The sequence below is a fragment of the Equus quagga genome, chromosome 12 (genome assembly GCF_021613505.1).
Source record: "Equus quagga isolate Etosha38 chromosome 12, UCLA_HA_Equagga_1.0, whole genome shotgun sequence".
In the NCBI taxonomy this organism is placed as follows: Eukaryota; Metazoa; Chordata; class Mammalia; order Perissodactyla; family Equidae; genus Equus; species Equus quagga.
Window position 1 is genome coordinate 96,049,299 of NC_060278.1, and position 26,987 is coordinate 96,076,285.

At 42.7% G+C, this 26,987-nt stretch overlaps 1 protein-coding gene across 1 annotated transcript; it reads left to right on the forward strand.

Moving 5' to 3' along the window:
* Nucleotides 1-5,413: 5,413 nt before the first annotated feature.
* Nucleotides 5,414-26,284, forward strand: YWHAB (tyrosine 3-monooxygenase/tryptophan 5-monooxygenase activation protein beta). The gene is made up of 6 exons (XM_046679047.1): nucleotides 5,414-5,583; nucleotides 18,693-18,995; nucleotides 21,183-21,306; nucleotides 22,189-22,352; nucleotides 23,938-24,033; nucleotides 24,346-26,284. The coding sequence occupies exons 2-6, from the start codon at nucleotides 18,696-18,698 to the stop codon at nucleotides 24,400-24,402; spliced, it is 741 nt and encodes a 246-aa protein (XP_046535003.1). The 5' UTR covers nucleotides 5,414-5,583; nucleotides 18,693-18,695; the 3' UTR covers nucleotides 24,403-26,284.
* The last annotated feature ends 703 nt before the right edge of the window (nucleotides 26,285-26,987 follow it).

Sequence of the window (26,987 nt, forward strand, 5' to 3'; positions counted from 1 at the left end):
GGAGCTCTGTTTCTGATTCCACCTGTAGATCTCTGAGTCAAGATTTCAGCCCTTGTTTCACTAAAACGAAAAGCTAGAGTTGGTTGGATGGATATCAAAGACTTCATGCAGATTGACATGTCATAGACTACCCATAATTTCCACTTCCTATTCAAGCCAAACAGTCCTCTTGTCTTTGAACTTTACTTCTGAGCCAAGTGTCAGCGGCCAGACTCCCGGACCCAGTGCCCAGTCCCCAGCTGCACGTGTGTCAAGAAGTTACACCGGCAGCAGCAGCAACCCTTACCTCTCAAACACAGTCATGGTGACTTTGAAACAAAAGTCCCCCCACCTTCGGCAACTCCAGCTCTTCCAATGAGTTTGCAAGCACCTAACACCCTGTGTTAAATCCCTTTCTGCTTAAAATTCCTCGAGTGGTTTCTGCTTCTGTCTCCTGTACAGAACTCTGACTAAAAATAGGTTGGAAAGTAATATTCAGAAAGTAGACCCAAATACAAAAAGATGAAAAATAAGAGAGAGAGAGAGAGAGAAAAGAATAAAATTAGAAAATCATTCCAGGAGCTGAAATATCTGAATAATTGTAGTTTAGAAAGTGAAGATAAAGAAAATAGGGAGACAGAGGAAGAAATCTTCAAAGAAATAATTCACAAAAATATCCCAGAACTGAAAGAAATGGGTTTTCAGATTGAAAGAGATCAGTGAGGAACAATTAGATATTGTCCCTGCTGTATTCATTTGAAATCATGTATTTGTATTACACAGTGATGCATGAATATATATTCATTATAAGAAAACTGAAATATTAAAGATAAAAACGAAAGCCCCCTGTGAACACCAAATGCCATGTCTCCTCCCCAGAAAGTAGCTAGTATCAGTTATACATCCTGATACGATGCAATAGGAAATACACAATGCCACCTATACAATATTCTCGCCAAAAGTTGAACTGAAATCTAATCAAGGCTCTAGATCTAACTACCAGTTTACAGGACATTCAAGGGATGGTGTCACACTTTAAAAACACCACAACGATGCAAACAGCCAAATTCAGACCGAGAGAAACTCTATAGGATAATTTACCTATATATAAATTTATAATTTATATAAAAAAAGAGAAGGAATAACTGTTACAGGTTAAAAGAGACTTAGCAACTAAATGCAATGTGTAGACCTTGCTTGGATCCTGATTCAAATAAACCTGTGTGAAAAGTCATTTTTGAGACAATTCGAGAAAATCAAACTTGGGCTGTGTATTGTAAGCTAGTAAGGAATTATTCCTCATTTCCTTAACTGTGATCATGGAATTGCAGTTATGTTATTATTTTTTTTAAGTTCTTACTGTTAAAGCTACATACTAAGGTACTCACGAATACAATGACAGAATGTCTGGGATTTGCTATAAAATAGTGCTGCTAAAAAAAAGAGTGAGGGGTAGATACAATAGTAAAATAAAGCTTGGTGATGGGTGCGTGGAGTTTACTGCACTATTCTCTCTACTTTTGTGTTTGTTTGAAAATTGTCATAATAAAAGGTGAAAGAAAGAGAGGAAGAAAGGAGAGAGGGAGGAAGAAAAGAAAGAAAAGCAAGGAAGGAAGGATGGAGGGTGACAGGGAGGGTGGAAAGGAAGGAAGGAAAGAAGGAAGAGGATAAAGGAAACCCACTGGGCGTCTCAACGTCATTAATCATGAAATTTCAAAATATGAGGAACAAAAAAGAAACTTTTGGAGAGAAAACCAGGTTCTTACACTACACATCTGTGTAAGAATGGCTGAAATCAAAAACAATGCAAAATAAAAACCAAACCTGCCAATACCAAACGCTGGTGTGAATATGGAGCACCAGGAACTCTCTTTCTTTGCTGGTGGAAACGCAAAATCGCACAGCCACTTTGGAAGACGATTTGGCAATTTCTTACGAAACTAAATACAGTCTTAACATACAATCCAGCAATCATGCTCCCAGGTATTTACCCAAAAGAGCTGAAAACTTACGTCCACACAAAAACCTGCACACAGGTGTTTATACAGCTTTGCTCACAATTGTCAAAAGCGGAATCGAGATGTTCCTCAGTAGGTCTATCAGTTTCCTGTGGCTGCTGCAACAAAGTACCACAACTGGCCGGCTTCACACAACCAACCATACTCTCCCGGTTCTGGAGTCAAGAAGTCTGAAATCAAGGTGTCAGCAGGGCTGTGCTCCCTCTGAGACTCTGGCTAGAACTCCTTCTTGCCTCTTCCTAGTTTCCAGTGGTGGTTATGGATCCCTGGCACTCCTTGGCTTGTAGCTGCCTCACTCCAATCCCTGCCTGTCATCACACGGCCTTGCCCCTGTGTGTCTCCACCTGGCTTTTCCTCTTTTTTTTTTTTGAGGAAGATTAGCCCTGAGCTAACTACTGCCACTCTTCCTCTTTTTGCTGAGGAAGACTGGCCCTGAGCTAACATCCGTGCCCATCTTCCTTTACTTTATATGTGGGACGCCTACCACAGCACAGCATGCCAAGCGGTGCCATGTCCGCACCCGGGATCTGAACCGGAGAACCCCGGGCCACTGAGAAGTGGAAGGTGCGCACTTAACCGCTGCACCACTGGGCCAACCCCTTTTCCTCTTTTTTAAGGACACCAGTCATATTGGACTCAGGCCACCCTAACAACCTCATCTTAACTTGATTACATCTGCAAAGACTCTTTTCCAAATAAGGTCACACCCACAGGCACCAGGGGTTAGGACTTCAGTAGATCTTTTTGGAGGACACGAGTCAATCCATAACAGGAGGTAAATGGACAAACCGTGGTACAGCCATACAATGGAATATTATTCAGTGATAAAAAGAAATGAGCTATCAAGCCATAAAAAGACATGGAAGAACCTTAAATTATATTGCTTAGTGAAAGAATCCAATCAGTAAAGTCTTCAGACTCTATCATTCCAACTATACGACATCCAGAAATGACAAAACTAAAGGGAGGGAAAAGAGAAGTGATTGCCAAGGGTTGGGGTGAGGGGAGGGGGTGAGAGCTGACTAGCTGATGCACAGGGGTTTCAGGACAGTGAAATTGTTCTGTATGATACTGTAATGGTAGATATCTGATATTATGCATTTGTCAAAATCCATAGAACTGTGCAACAAAAAGAATGAACCCTAATGTCAATGATGGACTTTACTTAATAGTGTATCAATATTGGTTCATCAATTCTAACTCACGTACTACACTAATGTAAGATGTTAATAGTGAAACTGTGGGTGGGGAGAGATTGGGTATATGAGAACTCTCTGCAATATCTGGTTAATATTTTTGTAAATCTAAAACTGCTCTAAAAAATAAAGTCTATTAATTAAAAAAAAGATTCATTACGGAATCTAAGACTAAGTATCACCTCTTTCAGAAAGGTTTTCCTGTTCTCTCACCACACTCCCAAGACGGGTTAGGTGCCCTTCTCCCAGGCTCCCACAATACCCTGGGCATACATATTCTTGTGGCTGCCACATTGTATTTTAATATCTCTTTGTATCTCTGTCAGTTAATAGCAGTGGTTTGCCAACCCCTGGACTAGAAGGCAGAGATGGTGAAAGCAGTTAATCCATTAGCAGGCACCCAGGGACGCCTGGCAATGGGCACGTCTGATCTCTCAATGCACTGATGAGGTCATTTATGGTGTAATTACCATGAGCACTCTGACCCACCAGGCTATGTTCCAGATGGGGGCATAAGGCACAGCCATACCACATTAAGGCTCATTTCAACCTGAGCAGTCCCTGGATTAGTGACCTTTGGTTTGCCAAAGATGGATCCCCGTGGGAAAGCTTCCGCACTGGGAAACTTTTCCAGGGTTCAAATCCTGTAGCGACGATGTCAAATCTATATTGTTTATATTACACAACACTCCCTTTCAATCTTGCTCATGTTAAAGGTGTTGTAGTACGGGGGTCACTGGCACAAATGCCCATATGACAGATGACATAAATGAGGAAAGCAAACTCAGGTCAGGCGGGACCCTGGCACTTTGAAAAGCTGATGCCTGACCTAGAGTGGGCAGCCACTCCTTGGCTTCAGCCAATTACTGCCACACAGAAGTGTGGACACAGTGCTGCCAGACAAGGCAGAGACGCAGATTTCTGTTCAGACAGAAATCTCTCAGACTTTAAAAAATGTTGGCAACTAACACAAACAGTTTAGAAATACTGGAGCAGGCACATTGGGAGGATAAGGAATCATCCAATTGCACTGGGGTTTTATGACACAGGAGAAATAGCAAAGAAAGGTGAAGGGTAAGGGCAGCTTTTGCAAAACCTTGATTGTCACACTCAAGGAGCTGACCAATTGTCTTCTAGGTCACCAAAGGATTTAAGCAAGAAAGGGACACTATTAGAATGGCATTTTTAAAAGATCACTTTGGCAGTTGATGGGGGCAGGGCGAGAATAGGGTGATGAGTTACAAGTCCATCATTAAGCTAAGGGTAAAGGAGAGATGACAAAGGCCTACTTACTTTGTTCTCCTACCAGACTGTAAACTCCAAGACAGCAGAGCCCGTCTGTCTCGCACTTGCTGTGTCTCCAGCACTAAGCATAAAGCCTACTCAGTAAATATTTGTAGAAAGAATGAATGAAAGGAAAGGAAAGGAGTGGAGGTGAGAGGCATTTTGCAGAACCGGGTTTAAGAGTCAGCGGCCTGGGGAGGAGGTGAACGCCGATCATGGCGAGAGCAGTCACGGGGGTGGGGCCGTGGAGGGTTTCCTTCTCTGAAGCTCCCTCTAAGAGCCCTGGGAAGGGGGGATCTCCATGAAGAGATCCTAGATACAGGCTTTGTGAAAGACCTGCGCAGGTTCGATTCCGGCACTTCACGTGGCCTTTTCAATCCACAAAAGGAGGAAGGACTGAAGGGAGGACTAAGCGAAAATTCAGGGATGAACAATTTCGGTGCTTCCGCGGGTCCACTATTCCCGTAGCACTCAGCATCAGGGGACGGACCGTTGAGGCCGACCCCCATGACGACTGCTCTCTGGATGGGGTGGGAACCGATGACCTCGGAGTCTCCAGGCCTGGCCCTGGCGAGTTCCGAGAGCGGGCATCACCCGAGCCTCAGGCCCGCCCAACCCCAAACCTCGCCCGGTCCTCTTCGTTCCCACACACTCCATTTCTCGACACCCCCAGCTCCGCCCCCTCACCGCCCACCTCCTCCTTCCGCTCCCCGCCCCCACTTCCGTCCCCCTCGCCCGCCCCCTCCCCGCTCCCCCTCCTAGCCAGGACCCCCACCCTCCCCCGCGCGCCGCAGCTCGGCTCCCCGCTCTGCTTCCTCCTCCCTCGGCCAGCGCCCCTCTCGGGCAGCCGGGGCAACCCCGTGCTCCGCTCGCCCAATGAGGAGGCGGCGCAGGGGCGGGGCGGGGCTCGGGCCGGAGCGGAAGTAGCGACCGGAGCGGAAGTGGAGCTGCCGCCACCGCCGCCGCCGATTCCGGAGCCGCGGGAGCTGCTGCTGCCGCCGCCCCTGTAGCCGCCGCCGCCGCCTGAGGAGTGGGCCTGGGAAGGAAGCGGTCACCGCCCTCGGAGCTCCTCTCGCCAGGTCTTCGCCCCTTGCAGTCCTCCCACGGTGAGTGCGGCGCGGGGGCCTCCCGGGGCCCCCTGGGGCCCCAGCCCCAAGCTCCCCCGGGCGGCGGCGGCGGCGAATGCGACCCCGCGGGTGGGCCCCTGGATAGGGGCTCGCGGCCTCCTCCGCCCCGCGCCGCCGCCTGTGGCGGGCCCGGCCTCGCCGCGGCCCCTCCCTGTTTCCGGGGCCGGGCCCTTCGCTCTCAGAGAGGCCCGGGCCGCCCTCGCCGCCTGCGCCTGCCCGGCGGGCGGGTGCCGGCGGCTCCTCTCTGGGCCGGAAGGGACATCGGGCCGCGGGCCCCCGCCGCTCCCTCACGACCCAGCTTCGATCCCCGCGCGACCCCTCCCTGCGCCTCGGGCGGCGAGAGCCCACCCTTTCAGCCCTGTGACCCGTGCTCCTGCCTTTCCGGTTTCCAGAAATTGAAATTTAACCGAATGCGGGCGAGTTCTCGAGCCCCAGGGCCCCTGCTTGACCCCCGGGAGATGGCTAAGGGGTTTAACCTTGGGAGAACCCCTTCCCACTTTGCAGTAAAGCCATTTCATCATCGTTCGCTGGTTTTGGAGCCTGGCAGGACCCGAGATCCCCTGAGAAGCACAGGTTGAGGTTTGAATCAAGCAAATGGATTTCTTGGAACCGATTACTGAGTCAGGCCGGATCCCCAGGAAAAAAATGTCAGAGGCTGAGAATCGGAGTATTTTCCCACGGTATTTACCGTCATTGAGAGCCAGAGTCTTTTGTGTTCTCGCCCCAAATTCCCCCATACAGTGTGTTAGTACATTTTTAGAACTGAAATTTGCCTAGTGGCCTCCCTGGTGATGGGGAAGGGGGTGAGAGTGATCTGGGCCCCTTTTCTTCAGAAGATGAGTACATCTTTGTCTTTTGCAAATGGAGAACTGGCATGTAATGGGATTTTCAAAGGCGGCAGTATTGATAAGATAGTTTGCCAGCCTTTTGTAAAAATGCACGTCTCTTGTCCTTGACTTCACTGCTTTTCTCTTTGCTAAGGCTAGATAGCATCAGGCTCTGATTTTACTTGCCCTGTGTGGGAGATGGAATTTGGCAAGATGATGTTATGAACGTATAAAATCAGGCGGCCGCAGGAGCCAAAACAGAAAGATGAAGCACTTAAAAGAATATGAAAATTGTCTGCATTTCTCACTCCATCTCATTTGTTCACATGAAACCACACACATATGCAATTTATAGCACTGGACACGTGGCTACTCAGCTTTTTGCATTTTCCAGTTAGAAATTGATATGTATAGATATTAGTTAGTTCTTAGTGATTTTCTTCTGGACTGCTTCCAGTGCACCCCATTTTGTATTTAGAACTGTATCTTAGTTATCTGAGCCCTCATTTTTCTTGGATCTGTGTCTTTAACATCACACAGGATGTTGAGGGTAAAACTGTCAATTTTATTGGACCCAAGTTAGAATTTTACTGCGGTTTTCAAAATGGAAGGCTAGTAATCCAGTAGCAACTGCTGAATTATTTTCGTAGCCTCTCCTGTCTATGAGATGAGGAACCATTCACCCATCTCACAGATGAAGTCTTTGTGAGAAGTGAGGTGATTTGGCCTGGATCACTCACCTGGTTTTCAGATTGGATATCCTCATTCATCAGTAGCACATATTTATGGACTGTCAGCCTCTGGAGTATGGCTCCTACCCTATAATCTTCTGTGCGTTTCCCATCATGCAGTGCTTGTGTTACGTTGAAGCCATTTTAGAATTGGAGCTCTATGGATCAGGGAGGCAGCCTCCATAAAACCGGGCTGAGCAAATTCCCATGATGCTAGTTCCTGAGGCAGAGTCTCCAGAGATTTGGGCCACTGCAAAAAGTGCATTTTGCCCTTTTGGCTGTGGATATAGAAGCAGAAAGAGCACTGGGCCTGGAGTCAGATAAATTTGATTCAGGTCTTACCTGCAGCATTTTCTAGCTGTGTGGTCTTCAGCATGCTGCTTAATCTCTGGTTCTGGGTTTCTCTCTCCACAATTGTCATGAGGCCTTTTTACAAACTGTCAGTTGTTAAATTTAAGCTTTTGGTTTTGTTTTTTGATCACAGAGTTCACTATTAATGGCTTTCTTTTGTTCTCTAGTTGCATTTTGATGAGACCCAACCCTACTTTGTATACATGTTGCTTTCAAAAAATAATATTATAATTTTTTTTTTGAAGATTGGCACCTGATCTAACAACCGTTGCCAATCTTGTTTTTTTTTTTTCTGCTTTTTCTCTCCAAATCCCCCCAGTACGTAGTTGTATATTTTAGTTGTGGGTCCTTCTAGTTGTGGCATATGGGACGCTGCCTCAGCATGGCCTAATGAGCCGTGCCATGTCCACGCCTATGATCCGAACCTGCGAAACCCTGGGCTGCCGAAGCGGAGCACGTGAACTTAACTACTCGGCCATGGGGCCAGCCCCCTATGATAGAATTTTATTTTGTGTGTATCATCTCCAGTCTTTCTGAGTACAATTTCTCATCTGTAGAATGCAAATGGTAATAGTCTTTGATGTGTTATTGGGACAAACTCAATAATTAAAATTAAAATCTGGGATATAGTAGGCGTGTAATACATGTTATTTGATCATATTCATGAATGTGCACATATATGGGTTAGACATGCATATATGCTCTGTAGCATAGACACAGAGAAAGTCCATTCATTTGTGGTTTGTTCACCAACTGATGAGGTAGCATCAAACAATTAGTCTATAATAATAATAGCTCCCACTTACATTGCCTGTTATGTGCTAAGCTTTGTTCTCAGCACTTTACACATATTAACTAAAGCTGCATGAAAACCAATGCTAGGTAAGTGCTGTTAGCCCTGTTTTACAGATGAGGAAACTGAGGCACAGAGAAGTTAACTGATTATCCTAGGGGCATACACACACACACACACACACACACACACACACACACACACTCACACACACTCACACACTCACACGGCACAAGATAAGTGCTAGAGCCAGGAATCCGACCTAGGCAGTCTGGCGCTAATGATTTCTACTCCTGGTGGAACAATACAAGGCTGTCTTTCTTGTGAGCGCATTTAGTCCGTCATTTTTCTTTGCATGTATCTTAGTAAATGTATTTGAACAGGAATTTTAGCTGTTTTTGAAAATGGATATAGTGACATTTATGGAGGGGAATATATTCATTCTGGCCTTTAGGGATGATACTGCTGGTTCACGTCAGGAAGCAAGCTTGTGAAGAACCCAGATTTTCTAGTATTTTCTTCATACTAGGGAGAAAGTTCATCAGTTACTTTGTGGCACACTGATTTATCCAATTCTAAATTCTTCATCTAATAGAATTTGGTCAAGACTGCTATCATTAATTATTACGGAACTGTTTTTTCTGTAGATTTTTAAATTTTCCATATTTTGTTGGGGAGGAGGAGATGAGAGAATATATCTACGTAAGTAGAGAGAAAATTCTAAATTATAACGTCCTCTTATGCTCCATGCTCTTTCAGTACCATCAAACTAAGCAATTTTCCTTTAAATGAGGGTACCTTTAGAGAATGAACTAAAATTTACTTGGAAAGAACTTTAAGTTCCTGCATTCATACGTTTTTCTAGGGGGAGGTGGCAGTTCACTGTAGCTAAGGGGCAAGAAATTAGTTGTATAATGGCAACTGTTAACCTTTAGAACCATCTTGGTCTCTACACGAATATGATCCTAGTAGTGACCTACACGTCATGGTGGAGAAACTAACAGTCAGAGCTGGATTTGGAGGGAATTTTTCTAAGGGAGCAAAAAATAGACTAAAGTACTTCCCATTTTGTGATGTGTATGCTAAAAGCCGGTTGTCTTACTGCTTTCTCTGCTAAAAGATCTTCTGCTATAGGCACAGTTACATGTTTCTAATACTTAAAATGAGATGGAATTGATTGGTGGCGTCGAGAACAAGTCATTCCCAGCAAGCCGTAGGTTAGTGAGATGACTTCTTTAAATCTGGCCAAACCTCTGTTATGTAAGTTTTTTCCTGTACTGGTTAGTTGATTTCATTGTTTTCCCTATGAAACCCAACAATGAAAGTTATTTCTGAATGGCCTTGACCAGGACGGAGATTGGAGGCAACAATAAAGTAGGTGTGAGCCCTGGCCATTGGTACCGTGTGCCTGCAAACCTTTCCGTAAAGCTTGTTTGACAGTCTGGTGAGCTTTTGGCATATGCTGTTTTTAACTGCTTAATTTGATTTTGATTTTTAAAGCTAGATAAATTAAGGCCAATTCTCAAACCTCACTGTAATGACTTTGTATGGTTCTTTGAAAAATTGTCTATTCCAGCTTTTCCTTGAGTAAGCATTGAGGATCATAATTGATCTTTAGGAGATAGTGCTGTACAGAGGAAGGAGCATGTACTAGACGCAGCTGTGACCTTTGGCAAGTTACTCTTGGCATCTGTGAAAGGGGACAATGACACCTACCTCATAGGATTCTGAGGATTAAATGAGTAGTTATAAACCCCTAAGTGCTTTGCACATTTAGGCAGACCATAATTGATGGATTTTTTGGTTGCTCTTATTTACTAAACCAATTAGCAGGTATAGCTTTTTGTATAGCTAACTGATTGGACTTTTGAATAGAGGAGATGGATGAAAAGTATTCTAAGGGCTCGTTGAAGCTCAGTTTCAATCTATAAATATAACAATTAGTAGCTGAGAAACATTAGTCAAAACGTGTAACTTTGTGTCCTGATGAGCTGAGATGGCTCTTTTCAAAAAGTAGTCTATGGCAGAGTGTAAATATTGTCTATTTTATAGGTTAGATGTAGTCTGCTTACGTCTGTCCACATAGGGAAAGCAGCCTTGTTCACTTCCTTTAAAAGTGCATCAATTGATCAGTTTGCTATTCAGTGTGGCAGGTGTTGTGCTACACGTTGGGTGCCCAAAGATACAAATCTGGGTTCCTACCTGAAGCTCAGTTCAGTGTGGGAGCCAGAAAAGACATTTTCAGTGAACTGTGGTGAGTGCTATCTTAGAGATAGGCATATTAAGTTAACATGTGCCTTTTTAAAAAAGTCTTTAAAGAGAGCCGCCTGGGTTTAAAAGAAATGAGGTGTGTAGTAAGTGTCCCTTCACTGCTGACCATTTGTTTATTAGACTTTTTTAAAGTATCATCTTAGGATGTATCTTTCTTTGTTTTTGTTTTTTTTGTAGGGAAGGATTGGCCCTGAGCTGACATCTGTTGCCTGTCTTCCTTTTTCCCTCCCCAAAGCCCCCCAGTGCACGGTTGTATATCCTAGTTGTAAGTCCTTTAGTTCTTCTGTGTGAGCCGCCGCCACAGTGTGTCACCTGACAGAGGAGAGGTGTGGTTCTGCACCCGGGAGCTGAACCCAGGCCACTGAAGTGGTGTGAGTGCCAAACCTTAACCACTAGACTATCAGGGCTGGCCCTTTTTGTTAGACTTTTGTGTGGAATATACTGTGGCTGCCGTTTGAGTGCTTACAGTGTGCAGAGACTGCTAAATGTTTTGCATCATGAATTAATTACTCCTTTCAAGAACCCTCCTAAGTAGATTTGTCTATTTTATGCATGAGAAAACAGACCCTCAGAGCAAACAGACTCTCAGAGGTCAGGTAACCTGTGGAGTTGGTGTGTGGTACTGGTGAATTGGACTGGGTCACTTCCATTATGTTGGTGGGCCGAAAGCCTTTGAACCCTATTCACAAGATCGACCAGTTGGGCTGTCTTTATGGATGAGAATTAGCATGTTGTCTTTTTGGATTGATCACTTAAAGCCAAGAGATCGATTTATTGTCATATCTTCTGTTGATGCACATTGTGTGACCTTGGGCGTATCACTTGACACCTCCATTGTTTTAGGTTTAATTTTGGCTAACAGGACATAATTAGCAATGATATTCAACAACTGATAGGGAAGAGGGAAGGAATTTTGGAATAGAAGTGCAGTTTCCCCCACAGTTCCATGATCTCTGCACATAACTGCTAATGACTTTGTATTTCAGACACGCTGTGTTTCATTTTCGAACAAAGAGCCTGCAAGTGTTTGAATGGAGTTAAATTTATTACCGGCCTCTGAATTTTGTGTGTAGAATGGTGCACAGACATTTCTGGAGTGGGTGTTTTTCAGTGAGTAGTTTTCTTTAAGAGCCAGGAGTACTTAACTTTTTCTGGGTGACGCCCACTAACCACCTGGACTAACAGACTTTCTCAGTCTCTTCTGCAGGAGCTTGGCATCTGTTTTTCCTTTGGCAGAGTGACTCTAGAACTGGAACTTTGACTTCATGGTGCTGCAGCTGCTCCATCTGGAATGGTACCTTTCTAAATGCTATTCAGAATTTACTGTCAATTCCTTACCCCATGGAAACTTTTGAGCCTTGATTTTTAAGATGCTCCTGTTAGTTTCCTCATTCCAGGTTGATAACTGTTCTCATTTCTTTATCTCCCTTGGCCTTTGAAATCTGTTTCATCTAGAAAAACACACATGCACTTCAGTCATCCATCCATGTTTCCAGTCCCTACCTGGAGTTCCCTTTTTCTTTCCTATGCAGAACCCCACCAACCCGTAAATCTAGTCAGGACCCAGCCTCTTTAAACCTGTTCCCTCTGATTCTAGCTGGTTGCTTCTCCAAGGAAGCTTTGTAACCTTTAAATATGTGCTGTCTTCTCATGCTCTAGCCATGGGAGTGTAAGCTCTCTGAGGGGAGCATCACACTATTCTACTTGTATTTCTTTTGAACTCCCCTCAGTGAATAATCAAGAGTTCTTGGAAAGACTGGTAGTTTTTTCATTTGCAGTTATGCAGCACACATTGGATTATATACATTATGTTTTTGTGCAGTGGTTTAAGAGTAAGAATATTTGCCTATTGAGGCTTTACTCTGATCAGCACTGTCAATCTAGGCATTTTATTTACATCAACTTATTTCATAGCTGTTAAGGTCTCCTTTTAACATTTGAGGAAACAGAGTCAGAGAGGTTGTTTTAAGAATCACCTAATTTCTCTTTAGCAGCCCAGATTTGTTGTATGTAGGGCTTTCCTAAGAACAGATCCCACTCATGCATGTTTCATATTAGAGCTTCACTCATCTGGGTACGTGATAATGGAGTTATCACGTTTTAAATTTCTAACAAATTATTAAACTCAAAAGTTCAGTATTTTAGAATTGAGCATGTTCTTTTCCTTGAAATCAAAACATAGCTGAAAGTTAATACTTCAGAAGGCTACAGCTGTCATTTTCAACTCTTCCTTTGCAATGCTTTTTTTAAAAAAACTGTGGATTAGCAATGGATATTTGTTTTTATTTTTATTTTTTCCTTTTTATCCTTGGATGTCTGCTTCTGCCACTGGGAAGTGACCTCTCAGTATTCTGCCCTGGCTGGAAAAAATACCTCTTAGGCAAAGAATTGTGGTAGAGGGGCTGGGCTGGTTCATAGATACTCTTGTTTGAGCATTTACTGTCTGATTTAGGGTTTCATTTATTTGAAGGAAACCCTGTTGTTTTATGGACACCTTTAGAATTATTCTTCATAATATTCTTTGACGGATATTTTACAAAAATGAAATACTGTTGTGCATCTTTTCCTCCGTCCCCCATTATTTCTTTAACAAATCTGTGACATTAAATCCCTTCTTTTGATGGCCATGCAATTTTGTACTGTCTGTCTCTCTTTTTAACCACTCCCCTGTTGTATGTCTGGATTGTTTCCATTTTTTCACTAAGCAGTTGCTGATTTAATCAGTAAATGCAGTCCTCTGACTTGCTGCATCTAGTGACTAAGAACAGATCCAGAGCCATCGTCATCATGTGGCTGTGCCTGAGAACTGTTCTGAAGTCTGTTGGTGTCTTCCTGAGCTGTGCCCAGCACAAGGGAATCTCTTCGCCCACTGCAGGGTTAGACCTCTTGAGGCCTCTGATAAACTTGTCTGCTCTGGTATCTTGACTCTGTGCTGTTAATGCTAGGCCTGGTGATGAGACGGCAGTCTTTTAAGGCTTTTTAGGAGGTAAATAAAGTCTCTCTTACTGATGTTTTTCTTGGTAGGACCTTGGTTCAAAATCTCAGAAGAAAAGTAGGTCCTGATTATAAACCATCACTACTTGGCATCTCTAGAAAATTCAGTTAGAAACTAATGAATATTTATGTGTGTGTCCATTTTGAGAACCTTGAGGGTGGAGTCTTATCTAGGAGTGTTGACATTATAACATTCGCTTCCTGGACAAGATTAATCTAGACTTCTTTTCCTTCTCACGGGTGGTATATTAAAAAAATCCAAGCTCACATTTTGTGGGCTAAAACAGTGATGTGTAGGGATTGTGAGAGAAATAATAGTACTTCAAATTGTTTGCACTACGTATTTTTAAAGAAAGATTTCCACATTTCCTGTTCTTTAATTCCCTGCCCCTCATCTTCACAGCACCTCTGTTTGAGTATTAGTTTTGTGCCTGGCAGTTTTAGGCATTAAATGAGAAGCAAATGTGAAGCTTTCCTGTGAGGATGTACATGGGTGAAACTTTGTAAATGGTACAGTACTGAAATGGTACAGTAAATGGTACAGAACATATAGAACATAGGCGTAAAGAAGCCCTGTGTTGTGTAATAGGCTCCAAGTGTATTTGGGTTCGTAGGCAGGGTCGATCAGTGGGGGCTGGGCTCAACAGGGAAGGCTTTCTAGCTCTAGATGGATGGATAGAGTTTGCATAGGTGGGGCATAAATAGAGCATTCTAGATGATGGGAATTACAGAAGCAATTTCAGGCATGTTTGACCAAGGCATTTATAGGGTATTCGGTGATGTCCCGTCTGGGAGAAGGGTACTTGTTGGAGAATAGTGGATGAGAAAGCCTTACAGGTATGGAGGAGCCAAATTATGAAGAACTTTGAAAGCATGGTAGAGTTTAGATTTGATGGAGTAGCCAAAAGAGAGTCATTGAAAGTTAGGAAAGGAGAAGGCATGATTGAGAGTAGTTCTGAAGTAGGGTGCAGAAGGAAAAGGAACGAGGTCCAGATGTAATGAGGATTTAATGTGCTTGTGAAGAATAGGTGCTTTGAATTATTTGAGAAGAGAGAACTCTAGCAAATTCGCAGTCTTATTGTTCTTTGGTTTGGGGGTCTGTTTGTTCAGCAGATGTTTGTTCATATCAGTGGTGTGCAGGGTGCTGGGAGACATGCCCTAAAGTAGTATTGGTGTAGTCAGGGACTTAAGGGTTATGTCCAAGAATTTTAGCACTGAAGAAATGTGATTAGAAATTGAGAGGTATAGATGAAATGCTTGTGAGAATATTTTCAGCTTAGAGCAGTGCTGTCCAATAGCAATAGAATGTGATCCACATGTAATTTAAAATTTTCTGTAGCTACATTTAAGAATTAGAAAAAAAAAAGTGAAGTTAATTTTAGTAATTTAAAAAATTTAACTCCTTATATCCAAAATATTACGATTTCTACATGCTGCTAGTGGCTTTCACATTAGACAGCTCAGGCTTAGCAACTTAACAGAGGCTTCATGGGGGGATGGCATCTGAGTTGTGCTCTGAAGAATTCTGTATGCAGGTAGCTGGGAAAGGACATTGACATTGCAGGCAGAGGGAGTGGCTTGGTGAGCACAGACGGAGCCAGAAAAGCACACTTTGTATTTAAGGCTGTTTTGGCAGAAGCGCATACCGCGTGGAAGGCATGCATTGGGAAAAGTCTGGAAAGATAGGTTGGAAGGCCTTCCCTGACACAGGAGGAAATCTGACTCTACTCTTGGTAGTAGGGAACTTCATAGAATTTTGAGCAGGAAGTGACTTGATTAGAGTTTTGAGAATGGGTCTGGTAGCAAAGACATGAAGGGGGCTAAAGACAATGAGAGACTGACAGCAGTGGGACCAGGGAGAGGCTATGGATGGAGGTTTAGTCTAGAAGTAGAAATAGGCACAATTTCATTTCTCCCTTGTCTGCTGCCTTCTTCCAAACTGCTGGGTGTTGTGTAACCCACTTCCTGTTGAAATTGGTCTCACTGCTTCAGAATCCGTGTTATATAAGTCAGAAGTTACATAAGCAGTAGGCATCAGGACATTCGGCCATGGATTTTGTTTGTTGTAAGTTGTTTCTGTGTGTGTAATTAAAATTTTTTAAACAGATGGATGCATGTTTTAAGGCATGCATTCAGTCTTACCACATCACGATAGTTCTCAGTCTCCAGGAGCTCCTGCGGTGATCTCAAAGAAGCTTGAAATAGTTGGACCCAAACCAGAAAGGCCACATTTTATTTTGAGAAATAGGGTGTGCCCATTTGGGAGGTCCCAAGGAGTAGTCAGGATTCTTCGGAGAGGTATGATGTAACTTTTAATGTTTGGAAAGGGGAGAAGAAGTGGGGGTGGGGGGCGTAATTGAGGAGTCTAGTAGGGCCACAGAGTTTCATGGCATCCTTTAGCCGTGCTGAGCCTTTGTGTTTCTCTATTACTTACAATACTGCGTGAGATGGCTTAGCTCTGAATTGGCTTTTGGCCAGTCCTTTATTAATTGGAATCTTTCCTAAGTAGACTTGAACAGGTGCTGTTTTATGAACTTTGAAGTGGGCCACTAACTGACTGCCAGCTTTGAATTAGTCTGCAGACTGGAAAATTTGTGTCTTCATTGAAACTTGGCTTTTCTCTGCTTCTCACTTTTAGGAACAATGAAGTCGAGTTACTTAATGATGGAGATTGTGTCCTGATCTGAAAGAGTTTATGGTCAAGAAAGTTAGATATACTACGAGAGCATGTAATTTTAAGATGATGAGTAGTGTATTTTTGATGTACTTGTCTTAGAGTAGGCTGGGTTCTGTTGTGGTAACGAACAGTCCCAACATGTCAGTGGCTTAACCCGACAAAAGTTAGTGTATTTTTCGCATCGCGTGTCCAATGCAGATCTGTAGGATTCTCTGCAGTACACAGTCGCTCTGGGACTCAGGCTACAGAAACCCTGCTGTTTTGTGGCAGCACCATGTAGAACACATGGCTTTCTAGGTGGTTGCTGTAGGAGAAGGGAGCCTGGTGAACCACACATAGGCTTTTCAGTTTCAAAAACTAACCATGTGTCTCCTCCTAAGAGAAGGGGTTTGCTGGGAAATGTAGAAGAGCAAATGGAATATTGCATGAGGATTATCATCTCTCTTATGGTCTCATCCTAGTGATGTGGGTGAAGATGTCAGACAGACCAAGGTGAGACTTGTTTCACGAGTGTAAGCTTAGAATTAGCGAGCCTTATATAGGACATAGCTTTGAATATGATTCAGATAGTATTCAGTAGGAAGAAAAATGGTAGTTCCGCGCTAGAGAACCAGCTCTTTTCTGAATTGTCTAGATTTGGGGTGTGGCTTATCATTGTGCTCCATTTAATAAAACATTTTTATGTGATAGGGCCCTGTCTGTAGAATTTCTCCCTTGAAAATACAAAAATGACTTTTGAGGTGAAACCATTTTGTGAGTAGGGGTTATACCTCCTTTGCTCTTTTAAGATTATTAATCATTTTCAGAGTCTAAAATTGTGATACCATTATATAGTAATGAAAAAATTTGTTTTAAAAATACTGATATTCCTACTACTGTCTAAAGTACTATTATCTTTTTATGCCTTAAGATATTAGTGTAGTTGTACACTGTGGCACAGATGGATATATTGAAATTTAAGCTAACAGCACATAAAACTAACTCTTATCGGTTAATAATTTTTTAGCTACATGTTATCCAAAAATTACTGCACTTTCTATAAGTGATGATTATCGTAGTAGGGAATTGAGTAAAGTGAGGTGAATAATTTAGAGGTATTCTGTTCATTAATCGGTGTATAAAGGGTTTGATAAAGTGATAAACTGAAGTCACTAAGATTTTTGTCTACTTCAGAAAAACTTTCACATGAACTCCATTATGGTTTGAAATTCTGTTGCTGTGCATCTTGTTGAATATGCTTATATCTCGGCAGCTTTTACCATGTACGCAATTAGTGCCTGACTTTTGTCTGTACTAAACTTTTCAAAGCGCCTTCACATAGATTGAGTCCTTTGTTCCTCACAGCGGCCCCATGGAGAGTTATAGTGTTCTTTTCTCCAGTAAGGAAACGGATGCTCTTAGAGGTTAAGCGATATGACCAAGGTCATACCACTTCTAAGTAGCAGAGCTAGAGAGAGCCACATCTGCCTCCCCTTCGTTTGTGCTCTGTCTACAGTGTGTCCTTGTAACAAAGTTAGCAAATTGCAAAAGATAGGAGAAAAATGGCTCCCATTTTTTAGGTACCTCCTGCTTGATGGGCACTGCCAAATACAACATTTAAAGTCATATCTTTTGCTTTAAGATTGATTGAAGCAATTATCACGCTTAAGGTGTTTTTCGCTATGCTATGGGAAAAAAACATTTGGTCAAAACCAGATAATTCTTGAAACAAGTAAAGGACATATATTTAGCATAAGCTCCTAAAGAAATAGTTGCTAAGCAGTCTGTCTGTGTTGAGGGGGCAGATTAGGAAAGTGGAAGAAAACAGAAGCTCTAGAGACAGAGGGACTTGAGTTTGAGTTCTTGCTCTCCCCATCTTCTAGCAGTGTTGCCCTGGGTACATCACTTGCCTTCTCTGAACCTCCATATCTTCACCTCAAAAAAGGGGAAGTGGGGTCAGCCAGGTGGTGTAGCAGTTGAGTTGAGTTCTCACGCTCTGCTTCGGTGGCCCGGGGTTTGCCAGTTCACATCCCAGGCACAGACCCATGCTCCGCTTATCAAACCATGCTGTGGCAGGCGGACCACATATAAAGTAAAGGAAGATGGACACAGATGTTAGCTCAGGGCCAATCTTCCTCAGCAAAAAGAAGAGGATTGGCGGCAGATGTTAGCTCAGGGCTAATCTTCCTCCCAAAAAAAACGTAGTGGGGGGGGATTGTTGTGAATCTATCTACCCTGTAGAACTGTTTGGAAAATTAATTGACCAAAATAATGAAAAGACCTTAGCAAAGCACCTAACCCTATAGGAGCTCGAGGTCAGTATTGTTGAGGGCATTTGAAAGTAGATGTTTCACATTGAGGTCTGTTTCTTTCCCAATGGCTTGGAAGAAGATTCACACCTGCATTTCCTGGGCCTGAAGCCTGACATTTGCTTTCTTTTTCTTTTTCTCCTGCTCTTGTTCTAGGGAATGACCATGGATAAAAGTGAGCTGGTACAGAAAGCCAAACTCGCCGAGCAGGCCGAGCGCTATGATGACATGGCTGCTGCCATGAAGGCAGTCACGGAACAGGGGCACGAGCTCTCCAACGAAGAGAGAAATCTGCTCTCCGTGGCCTACAAGAATGTGGTGGGTGCCCGCCGTTCTTCCTGGCGTGTCATCTCCAGCATCGAACAGAAAACGGAGAGGAACGAGAAGAAGCAGCAGATGGGCAGGGAGTACCGCGAGAAGATAGAGGCGGAACTGCAGGATATCTGCAATGATGTTCTGGTAAGAGGCCAGGCTTTCTGTTTTAGACAATGATTTCTCAGTAGTATTAATTTAATGTACAGATGCAAACTCTCAAACAGCTTATGAGAGAAAAGTGTCTGAATATAGTGGAAAGCTGCAAACCATTTGCAACTAATTTTTAAGCATATGGTGTGATTTTTCTCACCTCTTACTTGATCAGAGGTTGCTCATCACTTATGGGGTATTTTCCTCTCTCTTCAAAAAGACCTGTGAAAAACGGGAACATTTAGTCAACATTCCTCCTTTTCTTTAGAAATTGAGGCCAGATAGGCAGGATTTTAGGTAGATGCAGCCACAGGGAGGCTGTTCTGTGTATTATGCTGAGTGATGATGTCATCTCCATTAGGGAGACAGGAGCAAAAAGCCGGGCTGCCTTTCAGCCTCCCCCAGTTAGGCCTGCACAGTGTACAGTTCTGTTTTAGTCTGAAAGTTAGCTGCGGCGGTCACTTGGGGCCTGCAGTCCAAAGCCCAGTCCAAGGTGGCATGGGAGCCTCCTCCCCTGTGTTTCCATAAGCCGTAGCTGGATGATGGATTCCTAACTGCCTGCGCTCCAGCCACGGCCTGAGGTTGGATGGGAGGGGTGCGTATCCTAGAGCAATCATGATCATATTGTCTTTCCCTCACATCCTGAGCCCACTGGGAACTTTCTTTTTCTTCCAGGTGAAATCAGGTAAAAATGAACGGTGAGGGCTGCTTTGAAGGGAAAAGGAATTCACACTTGGGGATCTGCCTCCTCCCCTGCTGGCTGCCTCTCCGAATTACTGCCCATGACACCTTTCTTTTGAAAACCAGTACAAAGCTTGTCAGCCGTCAGGCAGTACTCCTCATGCCTAATCCATGAGGAATTACACGCTGTCTGTCTGCAAAGAACATTAAAATGACTCCTGCCCCTTGCCTCTGCTCACTTGGGTTGATTAAATCCCCTCATAGCTAAGCGTTTGCATTGAGCTGCTCTTTTTGTTAGATTGATGGTGTAAGAGTGTCATGGCTAAATTTGTTGCCTGTTGGTAATTTGGGGGTTTGTTAATGATGCACTAATTCCTGAATGTTAGGTACATCTGGTATTCAGATGAAGTATGGCATGCATCCCAAGGGCAAGAAAGTTCCATAATTCCTGAAAATGTAGACCAGCTTTTAAGAGCATCTGAAAGAATGTGAAGAGAAGCGTGGTACTTACTGCCTCTTAACCAGTTTTTCAGGATGCCACATTCTAAAACAACTCTTCGAAAATATTGCTCTGTATACGAAGCTTGGACTCCTTCAGAACTGCTTTTGTTGTAAGCATAAATGTTTAAAGGAATTTATTGTTAATAATAGTATTAGCTACTTTTTGAGTGCTTACTGCGTGCCAGGCAACGTGTTAAGCGCTTTATGTACAGTAGCTCACTTATCCTCATAATTACCCCAGGAGATGGCTGTTAACTTCCCCATTGTTAGCTGAGGAACCCGAGGCCCAGGGTGATGAGGTCATCTGTCCAGGGTCACACAGATAGTAAGAGGCAGAGGAGGGATTTCCACCCAGGTCTGATTGATTCTAAGCCTAGTTGGCAGTTTTGCTCTATTATCACCTTTTTCCTCCCCAAATGGAAAGATTTTTTTTTCTCTAATTACAGAAGTAATATAAGTTCATTGTTTTCAAAAAAAAAAAGGGACAAGGCGGAAGAATATAAATAAGAAAGTAAAAATGACTTGTAATCCTATCACCCAGAGAACCATTATCAACATATTGATAAATATCCTTCCAGACTTTTCCCTTACATATTTGTGTGGGTGTACACATAGATATTTCAACATTAAAGTAGGATTCATGTGGTATTTATAATCTGCTTTTTTTTTCCACCCAGCCTTCTTTTGAGAACCTTTCCGAGTTGTCAGTGTAGTTCTGCATCGTCATTTTTAAGGCCTACGTAGCATTTTATTGTATAACTATATTTTAATCAACCCCTTATGGATGGTCAAAGTGATTGTTATTTTAACAGAGGAATACAGACATCTGCTGTTAGGACCTGGGCTAAAAAAACATTTAAAAGCTTTGGATGAAAAATGTTTTTTTAAGTCTTCAAAAAAATTATTTAGAAGTGCTAGTGTATATCTTGAATCTCAAACATAGTTTAACTAAATATTTAATATTTCCAGATTCTTAACAGAGTGTGAATAATTTTTTAGGAGCTGTTGGACAAATATCTTATTCCCAATGCTACACAACCAGAAAGTAAGGTGTTCTACTTGAAAATGAAAGGAGATTACTTTAGATATCTTTCTGAGGTGGCATCTGGAGACAATAAACAAAGTAAGTAACTTTTTTTTTTCTTTAAAGAAATTTGCCCAGTAGTGTACCCAGCCTTCCTTCATAATAATTTTAAGAGTTTTTGCTTTGTTCACCATAGATGTCAACATCACAGTACTCAGAATGTGAAGGACTGCAGCAGTGTGTTGGTCTGTGATAAACAAGGTTGTGGGGGTGACACATTGAAATGTACCTAAGGGGCAAATATGGAGGGCCTTATAAGTCTCATGTGGTAGTCTATGTAAAGGGATCTTTATCTTGAGGACTATTTGGTACCTCTCTTTTTAGAGGTGAACCTTTAAAATGTTTGATAGCCGGAAACCACCATAGTAAATAGTGATGCATTTGTTTTATCACATTCCTGTGTTATTGTGAGGGTGATAATTATAGCTGTGCTTTACTAAGTGCTTACTATGTGCCAAGTATTTTAGACTCTTCATTTATCCCTCCTACAACCCTCTGAGTTTAGGTGGGAGTATGCCCCTTTTTCTGATCAGGAAACCAAGGCTCACGGAGGTTTTCACTCACTCCAGGCCACACACCTAATGAATAAGAGTTGGGAATTCACATGTGGGTGTGTTGACTCTAAAGTCCATGATCTTTCCATTAGAGCATATTGTTTTCCACTTCTAGCTTCTTAAAGGGTATTTCTTAACTGCTTTAGTAGACTTTGTCATAATTGTCTTTGTTTTCCCTGAGAGTATTTAATACAGTACTTGGCTTAGAATAAACATTGATTGTTAATCAAATGGTGGAGACACTAACCCTTCATTTGATAGGTCATTTGTTCCAGCCCAGTTTGATAAAATAATTTGGTGGTAGATCCAGCGTATGATGCAACCTATGAAAGAACCCAACCTTTAATATTTTTTATCTTTTTTATAGCCACTGTGTCGAACTCCCAGCAGGCTTACCAGGAAGCGTTTGAAATTAGTAAGAAAGAAATGCAGCCCACACACCCGATTCGACTCGGCCTGGCACTCAATTTCTCGGTCTTTTACTATGAGATTCTAAACTCTCCTGAAAAGGCTTGCAGCCTGGCGAAAACGGTGAGAAAGGCCTTTCTGGTTTTCTGATCAGAGTAAAACAGTTCTTGTTCTTTATAATAATTCCCCCCCTTTTTTTTTTAACCTGAGCATAACTCATTGTCTTGGATTTTTTTGAAGATTTTCTGGGGTAGGAGTATATCTTTTATGAAATAAATACAGACCTATTACTTTTTTATTTCTTCTAACAGCTCCTGCTGGTTTTTGTTTTGTTTTTATTGACTGCTGTTTTTGGGGGGTGGTTGTAGAAAATTCAGAGTGAAGGTAGTTTTTTGTTTCTTGTCAAGCTGTGGGCTGTGGGCCTCTGTTATAAATCGTCATCGTTGTACCAGGATCTGAGGTTGTGGCTATAATAAAAGAAATCAGCCCGTGTTTTATTTGTGTACTCAGTTACTGCCTGTCTTCTTTTGGTAACACAGTTGCCTTTTCTACATATTTCCGTAGTCTTCAACTTGCACACTGTCATTTAAAATTTTTTTAATTTGGAAAAAGTGTGTGAAATGAATTTTCAAAGTTCCATCACATAATTGAATCAGATTTAGTGGTGTGAATTTCTCTTCTCCCTTTATCCCTTTTATGCAGACCTTTTGAGTTTTAGTTTAAAAAAAGAAAGATTACTAGAAATGTCTTTGGTAATTAAAAAATTGTGTGAGTTGGCCTAGAATGATTGTGCCGGGTTCACAGTAATGCCTGTGACTTGCTAGGTTCAGTGAAGTTCTTGTCTAGGAATTTGTTACTGTTGATTGATGCTTTATAAACGTGCATTGCAGTGGTCCCCCCCTAATCCGTGGGGGATACGTTCCAAGACCCCCAGTGGATGCCTGAAACCACAGAGAGTACCAAACCTTATAGATACTATGTTTTTTCTTATACGTACATATCTATGATAGTTTAATTTATAAATTAGGCACAGTAAGAGATTAACAACAATAACTGATAATAGAAGTTATAACAATATACTGTAATAAAAGTTAACCATAGATCTTAGCAACCTCAGCATACGAATTTTTTTTTAGTTTCCTTATTAAGTTAAGAACTTTCCACCTTTTCGCTTAAAGGAAGCACTTTACAGCTTCTCTTTGGCATATGCAAATTTCCGGCATCACTGCTCTTGTGTTTTGGGGCCATTATTAAGTAAAATAAGCATTACTTGAACACGAGCACTGTGATACCGAGACAGTTGATGTGATAACTGAGACGGTTTCTAAGTGACTAACAGGCAGGGAGCATATACGATGTGGGATCTGCTAGACAAAGGGATGATTCATGTCCCGGGTGGGATGGCATGGGATTATATCATGCTATGCAGAATGGCGCACAATTTAAAACTTAATGAAATGTTTGTTTCTGGAATTTTCCATTTAATATTTTTGGACCCTAGTTGACTGTGGGTAACTGAAACCTCAGAGAGTGAAACTGCAGATGAAGGGTCACTACTATATGTTTGCTGAAACAACAATGTAATAATAGCCTAGATTCCCCAAAGTACTGTACAGGAAGAGAAATGATATTCACTTGTTAGCAGAAAAAAAAATTGGGCTATCTGCAAAGAATCTGTGACTTCTTGGCTAAAGGCTCTTTGTTTTAGGCATTTGATGAAGCGATTGCTGAATTGGATACACTGAATGAAGAGTCTTACAAAGACAGCACCCTGATCATGCAGTTGCTTAGGGACAATCTCACTGTAAGTACGGCGGGTTTCAGTGACTGCTTATGGAGGAGGGTTTGTAGTCCTGTTCACTGGTCACCTACTTAATAATTCACTGTTGCCCAAGACTCGAGGGCACTTGTGTACTCTGTAAGTACAGCTAAATTTTTAAATTGTTATATTGGTTAAAACGACTGCTGAGGTTTTGACCTTTGCAGTCGTCACTGTCTGCAGTAATACAGGAAGAATTCTCACAGTCGAGTGAGAGAAGATGATAGCACCTGGGCCCCCTCCCTGAGTCAGTTTCACCAGCTCTGCTGTGATTGGAGCTCTGTTTCTCTCTTACAGCTGTGGACGTCGGAAAACCAGGGAGATGAAGGAGATGCTGGGGAAGGAGAGAACTAATATCTTTCGTGCTTCGTGATCTGTTCAGTGTCACTCTGTACCCTCCACATATATCCCTTTGTGCGATAAAAAAAAAAAAAAAAAAAGAATCGTACATCGACTTTCGATTTTTCACAGCCTCAGCCTAGCAAAAATGGTCCATGGGATAAACAGCTGGTATTTGTATCTAAAACTCAGATTGGTCACATAAATGCCACGGCATTCTGAAGTTTTGATTTTGATTAACATTGACAGGATTATGTGTGTTTAATTTTTTTAAACTGAACACTGTGATTATGGGGTTTTGTAACTTAGCAGAACTCTTACTGGTAGAAAAAATAGACCTGAATTATGTATAACTTTTTGGAAGTTTAATCTGATATCACAATAGTCACTGAAATACAGTTCCATTGTAAAGTTGTACAGAAAGTTATAGAGATTATATTGTGACGCTGGGACTTGCAGTGAGACAGCTGTCATTTGGCATTCGAGTTTCATGGTAAATCACGGTAATTCTGCCTGTTGTTCACGGCTTATAGACCCTTGACCAGTTGGGGCTGTTACCACTCAAAAGTCCCTGGCCGCACATGTCCACAGTGTCTTCCTCTGAGGAAACTCGAAGCCTGAAATTGAAATTCTTTGTGGCGGATAACTGGGTTATGACACCATGAAAAGGTCCAGTGCTCATCCAACACACGTGACTAAAGCCCCTCTCCTACAGCAATATGTTAATGATTTGCAGCTTGTGCTTCAGTAGTGGCATCTGTTTTCCTTGTCCCACGAGCTAAAGAAGAAAAAAAGCCACGTATCTTAGGAATGGCCTTACTGTCCTGGATAATACCTTTAACAATAATGTTCCGCAGAGATTGCCTTTCACTTGAGGAGTGCTCAGTCTTTGGGTTCTTCTTAGCTCGGGGCTTTTAAATTTTGAAATCTAAACCTTTCCCACTGTCCTTTTTGACTGTTGACTTTGGTTTTCTCTTCCCTGTTTAAATTTCTGTCCTCCTCCTTCCTTGCATTTTTCTTCTTGAATGCTGTCTTTATTTGTCTTTCGTTCACTGTTTAATCCGATATGGGCAGGGATAGGGGGCCTGGGGGGTGAGGAAGTTGGAGAGCACTGTGGTGAGCAGCCTCACTTCCCAGAGTCGAGTAGAGCTTCCAGCACCACAGCTCGGTCTTCCTCCCGTTCTCAGCACAGTTGTTGCTCTTCGGTCATACCAAGATCTGGATCAAAAACGTGTTTTTAAATATCCATGACTTCTCCCTCTATCGCAGCCAGCCCCGACAATGCTTGTCAGTACCTGTCGCCCGATCTCCCAAGTGTCCTCATCCAGCCAAGTTTGCAGCCATGTTTAAACAAGACTGTAACGCAGGGAAGGTGCGTGAGCACTGCAATGGGAGAGTCAGGAATCGCCAGGCCTACCAGTCTCACAGTACCCCCCCCTCCCTTTAACATTCCACGTAGCTCTAGTGTCCATCTGTTTGTCCATCTGCTGAAATGAGAAAAGAAACATTCATGCACTGATTTAAAACAAACCAAAAAAAGAGAAAAAAACAAAAAAAATCCCTCTCTCCTTTCTAGCTGAACAAAAACGTGCAGTTAATATTTGGCGCTTGAAAATGCAGTAGTGACTGTGGAACGAGCCTGTGTGTATATCTGGTAGCTCTCTCTTGCTTCGTTTCTCCTTACCAGTATTCTGCCTCACGTTAGCTTCTGTGATGGTTATATTGCCTAGCAAGCACACCCGTGGTTGTGAAAATAGTATAGCAAAAAAGAAAAATCCCCAGTTATTGATGTACTAGATTTGTGTATGTCTTTTAAACAGTTCTAGGTTCCACCTTACATGGAATAATCAGGAAAAGTGTAAAAATTCAAAAGTGAAATAAAAAATTTTATCAGTTAGTTGCCTGTGAATTGATGTGTGGCGCCATCTCTCTCGTTACCAGAACTAGCTAACTATTCTGATCACAGTTATTTTTGGCTCTACTCTTAAAAGTAGGCAACAGTTCTTACTTCCTCCTTTAGAACCAGAAGTCAGGGTGTTGCAAAGGGGAAGAAATTACATTAACAGCCTCTCCACCTTCCAGCACAAGGCATCCAGGTGTTAGGTCCTCTTTTGTGGCTTCTCATATTTGGTAAGGCCAGTTACTTTGCTTCCCACTCAAAGACCCCCTACTCCCTCTTTAAGCCTGAGATGTCACCAAGCCAGTGAGAGATGGCTGCATAAGGCCTGGTGGTCTTCGAGGGCCTGCCGGCCTCTGCCGTCTGTCCTGACACTGTTTATGGTGCCTGCCTGGAGCACCGCACTTCCTCGTGGGATTTGCCCCTGTCTAAAGATGTCCACACTGCCACAGGAGGGAGAAAATCAGGAGAGGGGAGTGTTTTAGCTCAAGGTTAGACTTGGTTGGTGCTTTCTTGCTGCTGTGAGGGTGGACAGCCAGATTAGTTCCTGCCCGCGGTTCCGGAGCTGTTGGAGCGGTCGAGTCACACCCAACCAAAGGTCAGCGGGAACCTCCCTGCTTTGTGGCAGCAGGGAGACCAGGAGAGGCCCTGTGGGAGGCCAGGTGGTGGAGCACTGGTCCACAGTGAATGGGAATTTCTCAAG

What these genes read in the sequence shown, in the direction of transcription:
- YWHAB (XM_046679047.1), top strand. Translation starts at nt 18,696, where the DNA reads ATGACCATGGATAAAAGTGAGCTGGTACAGAAAGCCAAACTCGCCGAG. An exon ending in ATATCTGCAATGATGTTCTG is followed by an intron (nt 18,996 to 21,182) that starts GTAAGAGGCCAG and finishes ATAATTTTTTAG; the next exon opens with GAGCTGTTGGACAAATATCT. An exon ending in TGCTTAGGGACAATCTCACT is followed by an intron (nt 24,034 to 24,345) that starts GTAAGTACGGCG and finishes TCTCTCTTACAG; the next exon opens with CTGTGGACGTCGGAAAACCA.